At 40.6% G+C, this 18,100-nt stretch overlaps 1 protein-coding gene across 1 annotated transcript; it reads right to left on the bottom strand.

The window, feature by feature from the left end:
* Positions 1-1,149: 1,149 nt before the first annotated feature.
* arhgap25 (Rho GTPase activating protein 25) lies at positions 1,150-17,522 on the bottom strand. The gene is made up of 11 exons (XM_085367857.1): positions 17,459-17,522; positions 13,200-13,402; positions 11,052-11,139; positions 10,773-10,886; positions 8,248-8,452; positions 4,669-4,801; positions 4,468-4,541; positions 4,153-4,274; positions 3,621-3,775; positions 1,769-2,313; positions 1,150-1,348 (listed from the first exon to the last, which is right to left on the bottom strand). The coding sequence occupies exons 1-11, from the start codon at positions 17,520-17,522 to the stop codon at positions 1,150-1,152; spliced, it is 1,902 nt and encodes a 633-aa protein (XP_085223983.1).
* Between the last annotated feature and the right edge of the window lie 578 nt (positions 17,523-18,100).

Here is an 18,100-nt window from a genome sequence, read left to right as displayed (position 1 = left end):
TCCACCAGAATCTGCTGCTCTCAGGCAAACACAAATCCAAACTGGGACCAAAGAATAATTTCTGATATTTGTTCATAGACCCAGAATGGACCACAGCACAGAAGACAAATTCATTGCTGGGCCTAGTTTGACTGTGGTTATCTAGGTTCCTCCCACAGTCAAAACACAAGCGTGGGGATACGCTAAATTGACCGTGGGTGTGAATATGAGCAGAAATGGTTGTCTGTTTCGATTGTCTGGCCCTGCAATAGACTGATGACTGCTAGGATAGGCTTGAACAGTTTGCTTCTCTCATAGCTTGTATATTAAAGATGGATGTAGCCATCTTTTGTTTCATAACATCGTCCAGTCCTCTCTTGGCCCGAGTGATGTTATGATCGCCTACCTATTGGCTGCATCTGTTTGTACCATCCGGTGTGCCAGTTAAAGCAGCCACGCCCCCATTTTTAACCCCTTTTGACGGAGAGTTAGATGAAACCTAACCTCCTGTACTGTGCTGATGAAGGGCGGAGTTAGCTAAACAGACCTTAGAGGTTTTAATGGGAGTTACAGAGTCTCGGGATTGACACCTTTTTGAAGTTCACATAACTTTTTCAGCCATGTATCTGTCCCGATGTTCCTTAACTTTCCTCAAGAAAGATTTTTTTTCTGTTTTCTGTTATTAATTTGTTTGAACTGTGGGGGTAACACAACACATATTGGTACAAAAAAGCTTGAATGAGCTGTAAGATCATTTTGCGCATCGACAGACACATTTCAATTTGTGCAACTTTATTAATTTACCACTGAAATGAAACATGTTTGAATGACACACACTCTTTGTACTCTCTAACATTCATATTAGTTAAAGTCCCATTATCCTCGGATCAAAGGGTTTGAGCAGAGTTGATGCCTGACCCTAGATTTCCATGCAAGTAATTCATGTAAATGTGTTCTGTATGACAGTTACACCAAATGAAGGCAATTCATACAGTGATGTGACTGTTGCAAACGGGAGGATCAAACATGTCCTTAAAATAAACACAAATATAATAGTCAATAATTTATCTATAGGACCAAACGGTGACTCCCAGTTCCCGTGTTAATGGATGAGGCTTCCCTTGTTAACAGGATCATAAACCCACATGTAAGTGAATCTCAGAATTACGTTTAAGTAGGAGCTTTCTCTCTCATGAGGAACTGCTGAATGTCTCTTTGCAGCTCGCCGTTGCGTCTCTGGGCCTCGTCTCTGCTGCGTTCTGCATTTTTTAGGCAGATCTCCAGAGCGGCCACACGGCGGCGTTCAGCCTCCAGGGCCGACTGGAGCTCTGCCACGGTGGCCTTCAGTTCCTTGTTCTCCTGCTGCAAACTGCAAGAGGCAATGACAGACATAAACAGGTTCACATGTGCAGTAAGAAAGGCAAAGGAAAAGCTAAGCTGTGCCAGGAAGAGTTTCTGCACCGGCAGTTTTCCCTCCAAATAACTCACGTCAGTTTTGTGTGAACACATGGACTTGTTTCCAGTATAAATAAACTCATTTTAAGTTTCCAGGAATCTAGTTCAATTTATGTTTATTATACTCCAGGGTCTGCTTTGCTCATATAAGATTCTCTCACATTGAATCCAGGCTCTAAGTGTTCTGCAACAGCACATCTACACTCTACAGTTTCGGGGTAGAAATTGAGCATTTCATTTCAGTATTTCTAAAACATTTTATTTTAGGAAAATTAGTGTTTAATGGCTGAAATGGTGGGTCAGGGTGTCCATGTGACTCTTTTGCTAATCTCACCTGTCTAGAAGTGGCTGCCCGGGGTCTTTCTTCAGCTCTGGCATGCTGTTGACCTGTGGAGGAGGACTGCTCACTGGCGTGGTGTCTACACTCTTCTTATTAGAGAGCATCCGGGGATACTGGAAGTCACTTTCAGGGGTTTGCGGCACAGAAGTGGAAGAAACTAAATTCTCACTCCCCCTCCGAGTGGTCAATCTGTCCTCCTCCTCTTTGTTACTCATTGTAGACCCCCCGAAAAATGATCCTGACGTTCGCAGGTCTAGGATTTTAAAAATGTCCTCTGACAGCGTGCCGCTCTTCTCGTCTGTGCTTTCCTGGATCCGACTCCACCTGTTGAGGGCTTCGGTCTTGGCTGCCATCCCGGTGAGCGGGCAGTTGAAGGTGGGGAGGGTTTGGGTGCGTTTGCGGGGGCTTCCGAGCCAGTCATCTACAGAAGGAGACAGAGGTTCCTGCAGCGAGGTTTTGGGGCTGTGGTCTCCCCTGAGTGGACCCGGACTGTCATTGTCCTCCTCCTCCGGAGACTCAGACAGACATGCGTCACCCATCTAACACAAACACAGAGAACACAGACTGATTACACATACAGAGATTTGCTATTTGCTGACAACATAGGCCTAAATTTCTTATTAAGCTATTATCATCCTCAAATGTATCCATGTAGCAAAAGTACTCTACCTCTCGGTCAATTTACCAATAAGAAGACCATTAGTAACCATTAGCATAATAACAGTCACAGTCTTACATGTCATACAAAGACACAGGAATTAACACCAGAGTCGATCTGGACGTCTCCATCTGCATTATTTATTTATTTATTCATTAGGAGCCCCATTAGTTCCGCCTTAAAGCACAACTAATCCTAAGTTTTCTGCTCTTTGTTCTATATGATCTCAGTGACAGTGACAGCATCCCTAACATGATCCTCTCAAGCACACAGCTCAGGCTTTAACTCGTTTCCTGTTTAAACCTGTTGTTCACGAGGGGCAGCCAATCAAGAGAAAGCTGACTTAAATTAAGAGGAAAAGGAGCAAAGACAGAAGAAGAAAGTCCAGACAATGTAAGGCCTCACCAAAGTCATGCATGAGAGAGACGAGGATTATTCTGATCAGTTAATCATGCAAAGCTACCCTAGCAGTGTCCAACAATAACATATAGAGCAGAGAATGAAGAGAATAAGTCCCATCAAACCAAATACATACACATTAAACACATATGAACACATAAGATGTGGACAGTGGAATTCCACTGTTTCTTTGTTTCTTTGTTCTTTACATGAGAAGACTGGAAAACTAAAAAGAGAATGGCGAGCTAGCCCAGCTTTGTTTAAGGTACAAACATGTATGTCCTGTCACCTCAACAGCTCAACCATTACCGCATCACCACGATCCTTGTGTACTTATTTGACATAAAGCTTCTTTCAGCTGCTCCCTTATTCACAAGAGGCCACCACAGAGGACAGATCTGTGTGTTTGATTTGGCAGATTTTGAAGCCAGCTATTCTTCCTGATCCTCCCAGTCTCTCCTCCTGGTCCCAGGGTTTCTTCACAGTGTGGAGTAGCTGTGCCAAATAATCACTGTACTACATGAACAATCTCCTGGATCCACTCGTATGTTTATCATATCGATGTCACGTGTCAAGTATTTCCCAACATCAACCAGCCACCTGGTAATTGCCATTGTTCTGTAGCCACTTTTGTTAATAAACTAGCTCTGTTGTTTGTCACATATATAAATTCTTATGAAAAAGCTAGTTTAAATATTTTATAAATTCAAATTTCAGTAAAATAACGAGTCATTTTGACACACTAACAAGCTCGTTGCAAAAGCCTAATGTGCGGCTAAATGCTCGTACCTCTGCAGACTCCCAGCCCACAAAGCTTCGGGGAGCATTCTTCTGGCTCTCTGCCTTGTTTGAAGGAGAGGGGGGAAGCACATCTTTGGAAAGAGGAAACAGAGTCTCATGTCGTCTGATCATCACCGTCATCAGCTTCTGGATCTGAGGAGTCGCTGTGAAGAACAGAAATGTGAAAAGATTATGATCAAAAGCTCTTATCTTTTGGCTTTTATTCTCATTTTTGATACACTTTCTTCAGTCTTCAATATTTACTTGGATGGGTTTATGCAATTCAGACAGATCGTTACAGAGACATGAGATCACTGGCTGAAAAAAGGAGCCGAAAACAAGCAGAGGTAGAATCTACTTGGAAGTAGATGTGCTAAATATTACAAAAGTATCTAAATGGTACACCAAGACTGGTTTATCTGAGCAAACACACTGTTGTTGTCTCTTGTTGTTGCCTAATATATCTAACAGAAACACAGCTGAAACTGGGGTCTTTTAAGATGAACCAAAACAGGTACATCAGTGAGCTGTGTGTCCTCACCCTTCATCACAGTGATAGGATCTTCTATCTGAGGTTTCAGCAGGTTGATGCCCATCACAGTTGCCAAGTTCTCCACGTTCATCTTATTCACCTTAGAGTGTAGCTGTACCTCAAACAAGAACCTGAAAAACAACAGGACACGTAACCAGACACAGGATAGTATGTCTCAGACCAAGAGGCTGATCTCAAAACAACACTGGGGTGATGGACCAGAGGGTCTCTGTAGGATCTGGTAGATGTACGGGTGTCTTTCTTTTAAACATATTAAGTTATTTTCAAGTTTGGATGTAATGACGTCCTTCAGCATCTACTCACCGACAAACGTAGCTGAGAAGATTGTAGTTTACTCTGGGGAGCAGAGCAATTTCTTTGTTCAACCTCTCCCAGCCCTGAAAACACATGCAAGCAACCAGTTTAAAGGATACATACGCTCAAAACATCAGAGGATATCCACTTCTTGTCCACATGTACGCTCAGCTCTGTATTCATCTTGCAGTGTGTTTAAATTAAGTGCACCTCAGAGCTGGTGGAGTCCAGGAGGTTGGTACAGTCCAGGAAGTCTTGGTACTGACTCCAGGGGACCACAGGTTCAGGCAGCTCCCGCAGGTACAGCTTGAGTAGTGACGCCACCGTGTGGACATCTGTGTCGCTGTGGCAATTTAAACGATACTCATTACCCAGCGAGAATAAACCATAGGCATGCAGATTGGCTGACTGGTGTGGAAGCTCTTGAGTTTATCTGCACATCATGAAAGGCTTTGCACAATTATGCTTTCAATCACACTAAGATATGTGTAAATATTTTCTTGGACGGACAAATAATCTTGACATGGTGGTGTGTAGCATAAACAGGGTCTGGGTCTCTTGTACGGAGTTTGCTGTTGTAACTGTGACAAGAGTGCAGTTCAAGAGGGAAACTCGAGGCCTTGCCTTTGATTTTTGTTGCAAAGTATCTGTCGGTTGGCTCAAAACTCATGTTCCCTGACTCTACTCACATTAGATTACAGACAAACAAGCAAGTTAAGTTAAATGGATGTTTTCATCTACAGTTTTCTGTCGGAGGAGCTTGTGATGTTGAGTAATAAAGGCGTCCTCCCCTGTGCCTGCCAGAACAGGATGTGGTATCACCCTCAGCTCTGAGCAGACACAAATCTATCAACTTCTCACTACATCTCTCTCATCTCTCCTTGCTTTCTCAGAAGAAGAAGAAAAAAAAAAGAGCTGATGCTGTTGATTGATTGAGGTTAGGATATTCGTCTCCTTTTATGGAAGTGGCTCTTATCGAGACAGCTAAATTTGTTTGAAGCACATTTACTGCGTCTTAAAGCTTCTTTAAGATGTGATAATTAATTCGTGCCATAACAACTTTACACTCACTATTTCCTGTGAATTCTATATGAAATTCATGCTGCTGTCCTTTTCACGGGACTGCTGTGATGAGCTAAATGCACCCAATGATTCATTAGCTTATATAGTAGCAAAACATGAAGTAATTTATCAATCTTTCACATCATTGTGAAGACATTTTGGCCACTCTTCTTTACTACATTGTTTAACTTCATTAAGGTTTGTGGGTATTCGTTTATGCACAGCTCTGTTAAGGTCCTGCCAAGCATTTCAGTAGTGTTGAGATCTGGTCTTTGCCACTTTGCTTCATTCTTTTCTGTTTTACCTGCTGCTCTAGAATACTTTGGTATACAGAGGAGACTATGGTTGACTCAATGACTGCAAGGTGCCCAGGACAAGTGGCAATAAAACAAGCCCAAGTCATCACCCCTCCACCAAACATGGCCAAACATCTCCACATTGTTGCAGAAGTGGTTGTTTCAGATGCAACTTTGCAAAGCTGGGCTGTGCTACCGAGGACTTTTTAGAGAGAAGAGGCTTTCTCCTGAGAACACTTTCAAGCAGCCATACTCGTTATGTTGTGTTCTCAACATATAATATGCTAACTGAGGCCTGTAGAGACCGAGATGTAGGTTCACCAGCTGACACTCAGGGCAGGACCCGCACCATTGGTGCACATCCGGCCAATACAATCGGGCCATTATTCGCTTTAGTCCTGGGAAGATTGTGGTATTGTGTTAACACACCTGAATGCTCGAAAGTTTCTGCATTTATAGATGTGCACACACTTGCTGATAATCAGTTAATCAAATCTCCCATTTTTAAGTAAGATCATTGAAAAAGCAGTTTCTCAACAGCTCAATTACTTCTTAAAACAGAATAATTGCTACGATGCCTTCCAGTCAGGTTTTAGACAGAACCACAGCACTGAAACCGCTCTGACAAAAGTGTTTAATGACATATGTCTGAACACAGACAGTGGAAAAATGTCAGTCCTAGTTTTACTGGATCTCAGTGCAGCATTTGATACAGTTGACCACAACATATTACTCAAACGACTGGAGAACTGGGCAGGTCTCTCAGGAACTGTACTAAACTGGTTCAAAACATACTTAGAAAACAGAAAATACTTTGTATCAATAGGTAACTTCACATCCGAGCAGACAAGTATCACATGTGGAGTTCCCCAAGGTTCCATCTTGGGACCCCTTCTGTTTAACATCTACATGCTCCCACTGGCACAGATTATAAAGAACAACAAAATAAACTACCACAGCTATGCAGATGACACACAAATATATATCACAATGTCACCAGGAGACCGAGGCCCTGTACAGGCTCTTGGTAAATGCATTGAGGAAATTAATGACTGGTTGTGCCACAATTTTCTCCAACTAAACAAAAACAAAACTGAAGTAATAGTCTTTGGCGCCAAAGAAAAACGATTACAGGTCACCAGAGAACTTCAATCTATACATCTAAAAACCACAAACCAGGCGAGAAATTTGGGTGTAGTGATGGATGCAGACCTAAACTTAGAAAAACACATTAAGACAATAACAAAATCAGCTTACTATCACCTCAAGAATATTTCAAGGATAAAAGATCTGATGTCTCAACAGGACCTGGAAAAACTAGTCCATGCATTCATCTTTAGTAGGCTTGATTACTGTAACAGCATCTTTACAGGTCTACCTAAAAAATCAGTCAGACAACTACAGCTCATTCAGAACTCTGCTGCTCGAGTCCTCACTAAGACCAAAAAAGTGGACCACATCAGTCCAGCTCTGAGGTCCTTACACTGGCTGCCTGTCCGTCAGAGGATAGACTTTAAAGTTCTGATGCTGGTCTATAAAGCTCTGAATGGTTTAGGACCAAAATACATCAGTGACCTCCTGACCCAGTATGAACCTTCCAGATCCCTCAGGTCATCTGGATCCGGTCTTTTATCAGTTCCCAGAGTCAGAACCAGACACGGAGAAGCTGCATTCAGCTTTTATGCTCCTTATATCTGGAACAAACTCCCAGAAAGCCTCAGATCAGCTGAAACACTCAGTTTATTTAAATCCAGGTTGAAGACTCACCTGTTCTCAGCTGCATTTGAATAAAGCACCAAATCCACACTTTAAGCTTAAATGTCAAAACTTACACTAACTACTGATCTTATCTATTTCTGATTTTATCTGTTTTGATTTTATATACTGTTTTGTTTGTTTGTTTGTTTGTTTGTTTGTTTGTTTGTTTGTTTGTTTGTTTGTTTGTTTGTTTGTTAAGTGGGTTTAGAGCTCTGGGTAGCTCCCCAACTGGGTCTAGACTGGGTCTAGAGAGTATTTTAAATTCAGGGAATTTAAAATAGAAAGTAGCTCGTCCACAGAAGGACTGGTAGCTCCCCTTACGATAAGGGTTCAGATCGCGCGAACAGGTGTGAAATATGTGTGTTTAGTTAGTTTGTTTGTTTGCTTGTTTTAATCAATTGTAAATCATGCTTTTTATTTGTTTTTGTTTCTAATGTCTCTGTAAAGCACTTTGAATCACCTTGTTGTTGAATTGTGCTATACAAATAAATTTGCCTTGCCTTGCCTTGCCTAATCAAGTTCATTTGATTAGCAGCACCTGGCTGCCACTCATCCTACCCCATAATTCCTATGGAAGCTCGAAGATGTGCTCAGTTTTCCAGGGTCAGATGCAATGATAATCTCATATCTCCCATGTCTTAAATGACTATAGAGAGAATAGTGAGGTCATTACCTGGGGAAGGAGGGCCTCTCTCCTGCATCAAAGGCATCTCTGAACTGTTTGACAGCATTATCCTGACCAGGGAGGCGGAAGATCCCCTCTTCGTCCAGCCCATGTTCTTTGATGAACTCCACGCACTTCTGCACCAGGATTGGGACCATTTGAGGTCCGAAGCGCTGCTCATATGTCACAGTGTCCATGAGACTCTTTCCAAACACTGCAGACATACGGAGAGCAAAGATATTTGGCATAGTTAGATAAATGATTTATAAAACAGCTATTGTCCCTTTTCATGTTAGTGAACAGGTGATTGTAGGGCAATGCTTAATGCTTAATCACTCGATTTGGTTGAATAAAAACATTTATATCGAGAGAACAATTCTCATTTCTTTACATTTCTTAAAAAAACATTTATTTTTGACATCAGTTTTCTTTAAATTTGCACACAGCAGGAAATAATCTGTTTCAAACACATTACTAGAAATACTCCATAGTTTCGAGTACAGGAGTTTCCAGCTCACAAGCGTGAATGCACTCAAATATGAGCTGCTCAGTTTTCACACTAACATGATATGACTTGACACATCACACAGACTTTATACTGGGAAGGTTAAAGACCAGCAGAAAAACCCAATATTACTGCATTTTAAATTACACCACTATAATCTTTTGGCTCTAAAAATCTGGATTGAGCTGCAACAATATTTTTGCCTACTAATGAAGCTGTTAAGTAAAATTAGCCTGTGAATATCACTCACAGATATAAATGTGTAGACCTTTATTAATAACATGACTACTCTACAGTAGGATATTTATGGATATTTGGTATTTGAACTGTCATTGAAATAATATCACACTTTGTTGTGGTGAAATTATAGAACTAAGATAACTAAAACTGCCTCCTGACCTACTGTTGTATAGTGGAGGACAGAAAAAACCTGCAGCGGGTGGTGAGAGAAGCAGAAGCACACTAAGCCCCCATCACGAACATCTACACTGGCAGACTCCAGCAGAAAGCCTGCAGTAGTCAATGATTCCTCTCAGCCTGGTCATTCCTTTTCTTTTACCCACACCCTTCTAGAAAGTGATACAGCTTCTACAGCTGCAACTAAACCTTCTACAAGCGTCAAATGTGTCTTCTCTGAAGAACATATGATCTGTCCCCACTTTGAACTTTACTACAGCAGGTCTCTATACACTCATCTGACCCCATTTGACACTACATTGCATATACTATATATATCTTTTAATCATAAAGATGATCTTATCTTATAATTGCTTAATTTTTACAATTATCTTTCACCATAAAATATAGGAACTGTGAAATCAAGGTAAACAATTGTCTATTAGCATGCATCAGCCTCCTTCAGAGTGGCTATGAAGCTATGCATGGCCCTTTGAACCTGAAATTGTGCAAGTGAATCAAATTAAAAATGGCCTAGTTTGTCAAATGAAACCGAGAAATTGTGTAACTCTGAGTGGATGTCCTCGATTTAGCAACTGTCATGCTGGCTGTTCTCTTTCTTTTAGCCCCACATGGATACTTGTCAGAAAACGCAGTGCACTTGCTCTGAAAATGACTTTCATTATTACTATTTGTTACTGCAGATGAAGTGTAATAGTAAGTCAAACGCAAGCAAAACTGCCCCAGCAATACTGACTTCTCTGTTATCCTCGGTGAGTTTACCCTTTTGGATTTGGCATCCATAGCTTGGGGAACTAAAGATTGACCATTGCTGTGTTATTTTAGTCTGACAAAGCTTTTTTCAGTTTGTGAGCTTCATATTTCATGAACACAAGAATGCAGAGAACCATTGGCAACAAACATAATGCTTTAAAATGTTTCCCATTTTCAAGGTTTCTGTCAAAACCGCAAGGATTTACTGACTGACATGAGAAAACAGCTAGTTTGATTCTGTCTGATGCTAGGCTCTAGCCTCGGCTAATCTACCTTCAAACACTACTAATACAAGACCTTAAAATAAATATCACGTTGTTATAGCAAATGTTTTTTCAGCTATTAATTAATAAGTGACTTTTATGTATATATATGCTTGTTTATATTGTGCTATTCTTAGTTAGTGTACTGTCTGTCTTTGTTAATGTTTGTTTATAATGCAGCACTGTAATGGAAAATAATTTCCAATAAAGTATTCTGATTCTGATTCAAATATTTTGAAATATTGTGTTTTTATGGGTAGGTAATATGTTTTGACTACTAGCTAGATTGATGACTTCCTCTTTTACACGAAGCTTAGCAAAGCCTTGCTGACATGGATGTTTTTTTCGTTTTTTTGTTCGATTAAGTGTTTTACTTTTGGACGGTGCCAGGCTAGCTGTTTTCCTCTGTTTCCATTCCTTTTGATTAGCTAAGCTAAACAGCAGCTGACTGTAGCATCACGTTGTCAAAGGTCAAATATGAGAGCACCGTTAGTCCACTTATCTCAGCTGAATTTGCCGACAACGTCCAAGTTTTTAATTTCATTAGTCAAACAGGATTGTTTCAGTTTAATAATCTTTGACAGATTTTACTGAACCTCCACTTGTTGGCGCTCCGATGACTCTGCGCAAGGTGCGCACCCACTCCTCCATGTCACTCTGGGAGTTTGCCATCAACACATGGGGACATCGCTCTCTGTCTCCAGTTGAGCCTGTCAAACAGACAGGAAACAAGAAATATAACAGGAAATATAAAAAGGTTTCTGCTGTCCAATGACAATGAAGGGATTCCCCTAAAAAAAAAAAAATCCTCTTTAGGTCTTGGAGTAAAAATATCATGTAAGGTCTCAATTGTGAGTGTTGAGTGTGTTACTTACGTGGTATGATCTCAAAGAGGTACTTTCCAGGGTCATCTGAATTCGGGGGGAGTTCGTTAACTTTACTGAAGCGCAGCTGGATGACTCCCTGCAGGCCAGATCACATAAGCACAAACACACTCAGAATTGTAAAGTCCTTCATTGCCAAGAACCAACCAGCACAATTCACACACATACTTACATTTACCCTTTAACAAGCAGTTGGTATTCATGCTGTGTGTGCAGTGGGAAGGCCTAAACAGGTGCTTTTGTTGCTTATTATTACTATTTAAATGCTTACAAGCTGATGTAGTTTAAGATGCATTAATGTTCACTGTTTATGACAGAGAACTAACAGCCCTAGCCTCTGTTTTCACTTCCTCTATCTACCATTACCCTCAACCCCCCTAAGTATTAAAACTAAAACATTATTAAAACAGAAGGCTTTTGGAAGGCTTTTGGAGTAAATCCTCAATTTTGTGCTTTTGCAGGAGACAAATCACTTACAACAGAAGAGGTTAGGAGCAGCTACAGCTGGCAACATGCAGTCCTAATTACATTTTATATCTAAGGAAATAAAACGCTGCTTTGTTTCTTCTTGTTTCACACCTTGATATGGTTGATAACTTTGACCACTTTTTGCTACACCAGTTTCGCTGCAAACAAAACTACGTTTTCAGAGCTCAGACAATAATAACAATTTGCTTGCCTTCATTTTATAATGAATACCAACATGTAGTTACGGTTAAGTTACAAAGTGCTCATTAAGTCGACTCAACTACCTTATTAAGAAGTTCAATTCCAGTAGGATTTTAAGCAGTATAGTAGTTTTCAATTGCTATAGACGGTGATGAGTAATTTAATCATGCACCTTTGCAAAATACCATAATGTAACTATTGAAATGAGAATGCAAATGAGTCTTTTCAATTGCATGACAAGCAGTGATAGACGTAGATAAGCATCAGAATAATGGGTTGAGGTTTGGAGTGCAGGTCTTTATTTTATCACTGAGCAGAGCGTGACTGTGCACACTTCTTTCTGCTAACATAGCAGCTATCGATCCATCCATCAGACACGGCATACTTAGTGTCAGCTTTGCGATTCTGACTTGAAGGCAGATAAAACAGAACCTGAGCATCTGAGCTGCGAGTGGAACTGATGCCTGGTATTTCAGCTAACATCCAAATCTGGAACTTCCCTGACACACCCACACAGGACACTACAACATCAGTGGACATCAGTGGAAAGTGCTGACTGTGGCAGACAAGCAGACGTTGGTTGGCTGCTGGCTTTTAGCCAATGATTCCATTGGTAATAGCGTGATGTGCACGCTAACGCTGAAACATTAGAAATAAACGGAGCAACATTTTACGTTTAGGCACTGATATATATATAAATATAAATAACCTCTTTATGCAACTCAAAGGAAGGAAGACATTTTAAAGGAATTTTTAAGATACTTTTTCTCGCATCTTTTTTATTTCTTTGAGCGTTTGCGATTACAGTACAGGTTAAGCCGGCTATTACAATATAAAACATGTAATTATTTATGGCATCATCTTTCTGAAGGTTTGCTTTTTGGCCCAGACAGAGCTACAGCATACCAACAAAACTTAGCTTTTTCAGAGATGAACGTTACAGATGTATACATGCAAAACGTGGCTTTAAATCAAACATAAATGTGCAATATTAAAATTCTTTCAATGGCAGAAGGTCTTTCATGTGAGGCTTCCTGCATCAGTTGTTTTCTCTACAGGAAATGTGTAAGGTTAGCCACACAGCTAGCAGTAAGTTTGTGGTCTTAATTAGACTTGATAAAAGACACATTTCTTATTAACGGATGAATTCTTCTACTAACGTGTGCATTTAATTATGAATAAATGCATTTATTGCAAAAATAGTTTATGTGACAGGAATGATGATTCGGTTTTATCTGTGCTTATCTCCACGCTTAACCACTGCATAAAAGAAGCGTAGCTTCAATAAGAAACTGGGACATGGAAATAACTTTGATGTCTTGTCATCATAAGAACTTCTTTTAAATACATAAATATATATAACATGTGAATGACTTGTTTTGGAAGTGATTTTATTCTAACAAAGGCCAAAGTGGATATAGAAATGAATAATTTTGAAAATCTGGATTAATCTGGTAAGGTCAGCCTTACCTGGACAGTAGTCTCCTTATCATCTTTGTGGTAAGTCAAAGTGCTTCCTCTCAGAACAAAGTAGCGCTGCTGCCAGTTCTTCACTAAAGACCTCTGTTGCTTCTTCAGCCAGCCGGCCTTCAGCGGCCTCTCCATGGACCTGTAGGAGCGCGGCGAGCCCTGGCCTGGGCCTCCCTCTCCAGGTATCACACTCTTGGACCGCGCTGCCAAACACCACAAGGAGGCAGCTTGTAAAAACGTCAAGAACAACAGCGCCCAGCGTGCTGTGTCACAGCCAGAGCGATGAAATATTACCAAAACACCAGCGGTACTCAACTTCAGCAGAGCACTTCCTCTTTTTTGATATGAATATGCATCAGCCTATCAGGGCTGAGACAGCAGCTCGCTGTATACTATTTTTGTTCCTCAGCTATTGAGTTTCAAGCTGACAGGAAACTGCTGGTCTAAGCTGACCAGTTTCCTGTGGAAGGTGCATGAATGCAGCTGTGATTGTACTAACATAAATAGCAGTAGACTGACCACCAAACAATATGATGGAAAGGTTAGTGGTTAAGTTATGGACAGATAATGTCACATCACCTGTGACACTAGAGAGCACGAGGAGTGATGAAAGAACAAAGGTGACGTGTAGGCGGCCTAGTGAGCACAGACTAAACCACAGACGGTTTGAGTCCCAGACAGCGAGGTAGGACCAGAGATAGCTGGACTGAGACTGAGCCCATTTTCTCAGTGTTTCTTTAATTCTCTGTGTCTTGTTAGGCAAGATGACAGAGTAAAAAGAGAAGGAGAAGGGCCACAGTGGGGTAAACAGGAAGTAGCCACATCATTGCCGGAGGCCTGGTACACTTTGAAGGTCTCCACCTACAAGCTTTAGAGTCCTTTGGTCTCATTTTAATAGCACCACCCTGATTAGTGGAAAGTTAAAGTTGAGGAAATGTGAGCCCACACACATCGACTGATGTCACACCCCACCCTCAGCTGACAAACATAAAGTTCCTTTAATGTCACTTCATATCGTGACTAGCCAGATTTCCACAGCACCTCAGAGATGTGTCCAATAACCACTATTTAGAAGATATTTGCGATAAATCCAACACTTTCAAGTCAAGATGGACTCGGGGAAGTATGATGCTCAGTTTTACACAGACTGTGAAGAGTTTCATATCGAACTGATAATTGTAATTTTACCAATTTACATATTTCTGCTCAAGTGTATAAATGTGACTACCATCAATAAATGTAGTTGCCTAGCCTCGTTTTATGACGGCTTGTGATCAGACCGGATAAAAGTAGGACCAAACAAATACTTACAATAAATATTTTACTTTAAAAGCCTGATTCTTTTCAAAGAATACTTTATATGTTGTTGCCATAAGCTAGCTGAGGAAACTGATCTCATTCTTATAGTTTTGTGCTAAATAGAAGTAAGACACCACCAAGCATGAAACCAGAAGATGGGACAAAAGCTAGCCTGTCCCAGATCATGTTTTTTTAACTGGCTTTGTTTGCTTGTTTTTTTGTTAAACTGGAAATTGTTGTAAATGCCGATATATTACAGTGTAGCAGTGACATTTATAGTTTAACTCTCTGTAGAGCCAGGTTAACCTTTTTCCCTAATCTTTATCCTGGCAAAGCATTAGCAAACAAAGCTTGCTAATGCTAATAAGCTAACTGGCTCTCAATTAAACTTCATACTCAACAGAGAGACATGAAACCCTTCAAACTTGCTAATTATAATGTTGTACAATTACAGAACCACCTTTAAAAAGATCACTGTTGTGTTATATAATGAGGATTATGGAGCTAGTGAAAGTATTTATGTTTAAGAGAACTTGACTGGCTATTTTCTGCAAAGTTCCTCTAAAGTCAGGGTTTGATCACAAGCTACGAGATATTTCATTCCCTGGTACAATTTTTTTATTATTAGTGAATTATTTTTAAAAAATCATTTACAGTGCTGTACAGAAGTCTTAAGTCATCCCATTTCTTCATCTCATTTCTTTATATTCTATTTTCAAGGAGCTGAATTTCCTTGTAATTTGGTCTTGAGCAATAACTCTCTGACGTTAGAGTCCAGTCCGTGAACCTATTTTTTAATCCACTTAACACTGACCTATAAGTAATTCCAGCATAAAAAAGGAACTTAATTCCAGGGATGAACCACAGTTGTGTGTAGATATAACAGAACCAATTTTAAATGTTGCTTTAGGCACTTCTCTGCAGGCCTGCCACAGAAACATAGGATTTGTTCCCATTTTTTATTGAATATATGCCAAATGCCAAAGATAACTCACCCTGACAGGCACAAAACAGTATATTTCACCAACAAAGTGATTCCCTAAGTCCTTTTAGCTACAAACATGACGCTATCAGTCATGGATTGGTCTCCCCGTGCCCGGATGGCCACATTATTGAATCAGTGTGGAATTATCTTGACCTTGGAATTATGTAGGGAGCAGAACAAAAAGCAGCCAACATTAAATGTCCTTAAAGAAGACTAGAGAATTCCTGAAGACAGCTTAAAAAAAATTAGAAAGCTGCCTAAGACAGTTCAAGCTATGTTGATGCCTATTGTGAAAGTCATGCCAAACTGTATACATCTATGTAATGTTTGCACATTTTTCAGCAGAACTGCACTTTTACTTGCAAAATTCAAAGAAATAAGGGGTGGCTAAAGACTTTTGGTAAAGTACTATATGTCTCTGAGGATATGTCTGTGAAGGTTCTCAGTCACCCAGGTCATCGTAGTCTAAGGAGCTTGGAAAGAAAAGTGTCTGGACTTCTTTAAGTTGCTTGAAGACGTTTCACCTCTCAACTTAAAGAAGTCCAGACACTTTTCTTTCCAAGCTCCTTAGACCATACACAGAGAAGTTATGCAATGCAGTTTTAGCTTGCTGGTGCCCAATTTAAATGTCTGTACTTTAGGACTTTCAGAGGCTCTGCAGGTTCTTCCTTTGTAACACAAGTTAAACACCTTCAGTCTGAAGCTTCATATTTAATAGAGAGGCGTTCAATGTTCTCATTTAATCCTGTAAAATAAGAACATCTTCAAAAATGTCAACATATGACATTTGTTAAAGGATTGGTAAGTACTTGGGTCAAATGCCTTATTCCTCATCATTAACATTGACTCTGAAGGTGTGTGTTCGACCTTTACAATACTTTATGAAAGGACAGATGCAGTATGACTGTGCAGACATTTGCACATCATACAAGCCTGCACTTACATATACAGTATGTAGGCAAAGTTACACAGCCACAGGAACTTAGCTCTTGCATCAGTTTCCTGTTGAAAGGCTGCATCACTTTAGTCCCAGAGCAAAAAGAAAAAGAAGCATCCACTACCTAACACAAGATATCTCAGGGTAGCATGAGGAGAATCATGAAGGGTCACCAGAGTTGAGGAAGTTCTACTTCCATACTGGCGCAAGTCTGGGATATTAATATCCATGTGAGGCAGATAAAATAGATGCCGCTCAGGCAGCTACTTCCTTCCACAGTACTGAACAACGCTGACACCAATGGCAGAAGAAAAAAAAAAAGATTAGAGTTTAAAAAAATTATGGTTACGACTGTACTGTAGAAACTCATCTAGTCACTGCTAGTGTCTGTGCTAACCTGTCGTGCCTTGAAAACCTGAGAGGAAACACCATTAAGTACTGCACTGATTCCACCCTGTGCAAACACCGCTGAGCACAGTATCAGTGGGTCTAGCACGCTGTACACTTTAAAAATATATCCTTGCATTAGCGTTGTTTGGTCAGCCGCTGGGGGCTACTCTGAGGCCCTCAAGAGAGGTGATGCAAAGTCTTAAAGCTTTTTGTGTAAATTGAAACCGTGAATTCTATGGTCTACGACGAGGGGTGTGTAAAACAAAAAAAAGTGGGGTGTTAAGCAACTGTGGTCAACTTCGCCATTGTGCTTAAAAACCCACACAACCCCCTTGTTATGCCTTTGCTATCGGCTTGTTTTCTAGTATGAACCACCTTTGACTTCTTTGGTTATACCACATGTAATTATAGGCAAAGAAATCAAAGGGCCACTTTTTCTTCTACGAGGTACAAATCTTTGTTGTACAAGGTACAGATCTTGCGGTGTAAATGTGAATGTGATCCCTGATTTCTTGGAATGTCAGTTGGTCAGTTTAAAGTTTACACGTCATTAGATAAGAACAAAACTGTTTCGTTTCTAGAATTTGAAATGTAAAATCCTTGCATCTGCTCTGGCTGTCAGTGAACGCAGCACGGCCACTGGCTTACCTATGCGAGCTGTCTCTGCCTTGAGGGTGCTGAAGTCCCAGTTGCGAGGTAGTTTCAGAGACATTGTCCTTCATTCATGCCACGGGTCAGTGTTTTAGTTCGCACATGCACCTCGCCGGAGCACACACACACAGACAGACAGACAAACACACGCATACACACACTCAAACACACACACACACACACAGAGAGAAAGAGGAGATCTCGCAGATCAAACTTCCTTCTTCCTGTGTGTTAATCTTCTCTTTTTTTTTTTCTCAGCTGTTCACAACGAGTCCCCTCGGGTTGCCTTTACTTCCGTGTTCTGGTAGCTTACAGCAGAAATGGCTTCCAGGTTGTTTCACTAAAAAGGTGCAAAAAGTTCCAGGGCTTCATGTAGTGGGGAACTCTTCAAGTGGCTAATGCTGGATGGTGTCACAAGAAGAAGAGGGGAGAAAAAAAAAAGCCACCGGCGTCTTCTTAAAGGAAATGGTTTGTACCTCTTGGTGTCACTCCCTTAGTGAGCATGTTGCTTCACAGCTCAGCCCTCACTGAAGCAAAAGTCAGTATTTACAGAGGTGTTGTGAATGCTGATTTTTACATCTAAGGTGAAAGGTTAGGCATCTCACAGTGGCCCACAAAATACTCCCGACTGCACTGATG

Source organism: Diplotaxodon limnothrissa, linkage group LG12 (genome assembly GCF_057381915.1).
Source record: "Diplotaxodon limnothrissa isolate DT_005_m linkage group LG12, D_limnothrissa_male_GT1.1, whole genome shotgun sequence".
Lineage (NCBI taxonomy): Eukaryota > Metazoa > Chordata > Actinopteri > Cichliformes > Cichlidae > Diplotaxodon > Diplotaxodon limnothrissa.
Note: the sequence above shows the minus strand (reverse complement) of the source record. Positions and strands in the feature narration are given on the sequence as shown.

Bases quoted from the DNA above. Each gene is read 5' to 3' on its own strand.
- arhgap25 (XM_085367857.1), bottom strand. From the start codon at position 17,522: ATGTCTCTGAAACTACCTCGCAACTGGGACTTCAGCACCCTCAAGGCA. The intron at 8,453-10,772 runs GTTCAGTAAAAT...GTATGTCTGCAG, and splicing joins CGGAGCGCCAACAAGTGGAG to TGTTTGGAAAGAGTCTCATG. The intron at 1,349-1,768 runs GTGAGATTAGCA...TGCCTCTTGCAG, and splicing joins GGGCAGCCACTTCTAGACAG to TTTGCAGCAGGAGAACAAGG.